At 40.2% G+C, this 4355-nt stretch overlaps 1 protein-coding gene across 1 annotated transcript; it reads right to left on the reverse strand.

The window, feature by feature from the left end:
- Positions 1 to 666: 666 nt before the first annotated feature.
- On the reverse strand, positions 667 to 1087 carry SERTM1 (serine rich and transmembrane domain containing 1). The gene has a single exon (XM_035002965.1). The coding sequence runs from the start codon at positions 1085 to 1087 to the stop codon at positions 764 to 766; it is 324 nt and encodes a 107-aa protein (XP_034858856.1). The 3' UTR covers positions 667 to 763.
- Between the last annotated feature and the right edge of the window lie 3268 nt (positions 1088 to 4355).

The raw sequence follows: 4355 nt of genomic DNA on the forward strand, positions 1-4355 counted from the left end.
TTAGTAACAGCAATTATCACAAAGAATTCCACAACAGTAGGGGTATTATGACTATAACGTAGATAGAAAAAAAAACCCAAGAGGCAAAAATACATTACAGTCTGCATCATAACACGTATTTGTCTTGCTATTAAAAGTTAAACTCTTCCAAAACTTCTCCATGATGACTTAATTCATCAATTAATATGATTTTCATTTGTTAAAGTGAAAATAAAACATTTAGCATATTTTGCCTCCAGTTTTAGGAATGTTATACATTAAATCTAAATTGACTTTTTTTTTTAATTTGGTATTTCCAATTTATCTTTTAAATATGGAGAATATCTTCTGAGTAGCTCAGACTTAATTTTGCCAGTTTCTGCTAGCTCAGTTGGTTTCACGGTTTTGAAAGAGAAATGAAGTACAAGAGTCCACATCCAGCACCCACTGTGAGGCAACCTCAGATAAGTTCTGCCTCAGGTGTCCCACAGAGTGAAATGAACTGATCCACCTTGAAGAGGTCCGCTCCGATTTGTCAGGTGGTTTGTGTGAAATTCTGCCCCTCGAGGTTTGCACACATTTCTCTGAGTCAGCATCAACTCCTACATTCACAAATGAAAAGCATCATGAATGGAACAAGAAATGAGGGGTGAAGGAGGAGAAACCGGTCTAATTGGTTGCAAAAGAAAGGGGTTATTTCTTTCATGAAGCAGCTGGTTCATGTGACACTTCCTGCAAGGGAAAACCTAGGCTGCTGCAGCATTCAGGAATTCTTCCATCTTCTTCATGAGGAAAGGTTTGAGAAAGTGGACCTTTGAGAGGAAATACTACAGACTTCCAAATTGGTGAAAGAACTTCCAGCATCGCTTGGATACTCCGGGTAGGAGGAACTGGAGGAGATGATATTTTTGAGCCTCTGGAGGGCAATTATTAAAAGCAGAAGCAGAAATGCTAAAAGGCTGAGGAATATGGACACATAGATGTAGACATTTGACAGGTGGCCTGAGGAAGGGTCCACTGATGTGGACAGGGATGTGGGAAATAGCTCAAGGAAAGTTCCATTCTCCACGTTACCCGAAAATACAGATGAAGAGTCAGGTTCAGACATCTTTATGGAGGGTCAAAGAATGCACAAGTATGTTAAAAGTCAGTTTCACACAGGGGTTAAAAAGGACAGAATCAGCATTTTTTTTTTTTTTTATGATAGCATCAGCAAAGATTGTAGGCAGTTAAATCAGCACAACAAAACTTCTTGGTTTTCAAAGGCAGCAGGGGATCAGGTGTCCCTTGGCACTGCAAAAACAAACAAACAACAAAAAAACAGCTGAGTGCATTATTCGCAAAATAACACATTTAAATCTCATTTCTAGTTTTCACTTCAAGAAGGGAAGGGAACAGAATTACTTTTCCAGAAATAGATAATGTTTATATCATTATATTACAAATGATGATATAAAAATGAACTTTTATTTTACCTCCACAGTACCTAAGGTGCCAGGCTTCTCCAAGGAACTAAAATAAATAAAAAGGAAAACAATTTTGATGTGCTCCATCTGCTGTGATTTCAACAGATGCTCCAAGTAGATGCTCTGAGAATAGGACCCAAAAAGTCAGCGCCAAACCTCCCTTCTCCAGAAAATTAACTCTGCGCACCTCCAGCCCACTAGCACCTTCCCAGCCAGTATTTATCTCTAACCACACTTTTGAAGAATCACGCCGCACATGTAAGTTTGCTTTTTGTTGAACATTTATAATTCAATTTGTTTATAAAAATTCATTTTCTTGAAATGTGGGGCCATTTCTTCATGTTTCTTCTTTTCGATCTACCTGTGTACCTTGTTCTGCATACTTTAGTACTGAACAAAAAACTTCAGATTAATTTAGAAGAAAAAAGGTTGGATTCCTTTTGAACGGTAGAAAGTACAAGGTTTGCTGTCATGAGATGTAATTTTGAAGGAGGCCTGAATTCCCCTTTACCTTTGGGATGTTGGGCAAATGGCCTACATTATTCTGAGTTTCACTTTTCTCATCTGTGAAATGTATAGCACTTGCCCCATCCCCTCTCTGTGTTATTCAGGGATCAAGAAAATAGGCATGGAAGCACTTTGTGAATTATAAAGGGTTGGGCCAAAATAAGGTTATGGTGTGTGTATGTGTGTTAATGGGTGTGGAGAAGGAATAATTTTCTCTCAGCCAGGAGGCAAAGAATACTCTTCACCATATTCTCCCTCCTAATGTGGTCCCTGTGAGGAACACCAGAAGCAAAGCAGACTGACAGGCAGGTAGCAAGCGGGATACCACATGATTCCCCAGGCTCCAAGTGTGGGTGCAGTGTGTCTCAGACACCCTCTCCTCCATCACTGGAAAAGTCACAGCCAGTTTCTGCCTGGGCCTCCAGCCCACAAAGTCCACACGGGGGCGAGGAATGCAGCCTGAGGGAGGATGATCCCTCCGGGCAGATGACTCTTCAAGTCCAGAAAAGATGCTCTTCCTAGCTCCTTATGGCATTCAATCCATTTGTTGTAAAATTTTATATCTCCTTGTGTCAGATGTAGTAAAATGCTAATGTGAAAAGATCCACTCTGCCCCTGGCTTTCCCTTTTCCTAAACTCTGCCCTGCATTTTACCTTGAAAACTTGCCTTTCCCTTCTGTTCTCCAGATCTAATTAAGTGGCTGATTCTTTGAGAGGCTGACACTGGCCGCTGTGGTCTGAGCTGAGCAGCATTAATGATCCCTGGGAAGGAGGGGACACTTCTGAGATGGCTGTCCCTGCTGGGTGTCATGCAGGCTAATGATCTTAGTGAATTCCTCTGAGTAGGCCACATACAGTGTCTTAGTAGTTCCTAAAATAATTTGACTCCTACTCCTCATTATGCTTTGCTTGGTGATTTTAATTCCATTAGGCTGCTACAGGCTCCTAACGATCCTTAAAAAAAAGAGAGAGAGAATCACAGTGGGACTCAAATGTGTCACACTGATTTGGCAATCCCTTGCCTTTTTATAGCATGTAAATGTCTCAGCCATTCATCTTTAGGGAAAATAGAGTTTCAGAGGCAGCATGATGTATAGGAGAGAAAACTAGGATGGAAACCTTATGGGCTGAATAGAAAGAAATATTCTTTATTCTGGAAAGATCTCCTAAGTCTAGCTGAGGACACTGAGAGACAAAGAAGCTAACTGATTTGACAAAAGAAATATCTTATTAGAAGATAGCCCAGGACTTTGGGCTTCTGCTCATCCTAACTCCTTGTACTGTCTGGTCTCAATTTTCCTATCATTTGAGTAGTAAGGATTTTACATCCTCTTTTCCTAGCATGGGTGAAGAAGGGACTATGCATTTTGTGTGTTCCTCACAGCTCCTTGGTAGAGCAGGAATTATTATTCTCACTTGAGGAAACTGAGCCACAAAGACATGATTTACTCAGGGTACACATCTAGACAGTGACAGAGGAGGGACTAGACTCCACGCCTGAACTGTGTTCTTAGTTTTGTCAACTGTAATGGGAAGAGGAAAATTACGAAGACTTGCGTCATTAGTTCCTATCTGCTACTTACTCTGGGCTAGCTCACAGTTTAGTCTTGATTTTTCAGTCTTCCCATTTATGCAATAACACTTACCTTTCCTACCTCGCTAAGAGGTCCTGAGCTAGGCTATAAGAACATTTCCATAAGCATCCTTAGAAAATTATAAAAGGCCATCCCAGTAGACAGCTCCTTCTGAACGCTTAGAAAGGCTTGAGGAACTTTCCAAGTCTCTGCTAGTCCTACAGTTCTGGCATGTGCAGGTCACAGATTCAGCTGGAATTGGATTCACTACCCAAATCTGTCATTTTCTGGGGGTGTGGCTGGAGGCACAGACAGTGTCACGAGAGTATCAGCAATTTAGTGGCAGAACTCACAACTGGCTACCAGACGCCTTGTTAAAACAAAGGCATTTCTTTACATGTAAATATTCCGAGAATACTTTTCATATCCTGAGGATCTCCTTCTTTCAAACAAAAGGCCCACTGTTGAGCCTCAGTGGTCTATGGAAATGAAACTTAAGAAGATTTGGGGAAAGCATCTGATCTTCCAAGTGGTCTTGGAAGAATGGTGGAAATGAACAAATGAAAGCTCGTGTCATTATTTGACATTTCTCAGTTAAATATTTTCTTCTTTAAATATTCTCCTCCCAGTATTTCAGATTTAATATCATTTCCAGAATATGTTGTAATTCTAAATGACAGATACGCAAATTTCATTTCACTGTTCTACTTTGAAACAACAGAATATATGCACTGTTAGAGATCATTTTAATTTGATGCCATTGATTCTCACTTTCTTACTGAATTTTTAAAAACTGATAAATCCTCTTTCTCTCTGCTGAACGTTTTGA

Source organism: Mirounga leonina, unplaced genomic scaffold (genome assembly GCF_011800145.1).
Source record: "Mirounga leonina isolate KUSES-001 unplaced genomic scaffold, KU_Mleo_1.0 Mir_127, whole genome shotgun sequence".
NCBI classification, from domain to species: domain Eukaryota; kingdom Metazoa; phylum Chordata; class Mammalia; order Carnivora; family Phocidae; genus Mirounga; species Mirounga leonina.

Coding starts and splice junctions, on each gene's coding strand:
- SERTM1 (XM_035002965.1), bottom strand. CDS start 1,087: ATGTCTGAACCTGACTCTTCATCTGTATTTTCGGGTAACGTGGAGAAT.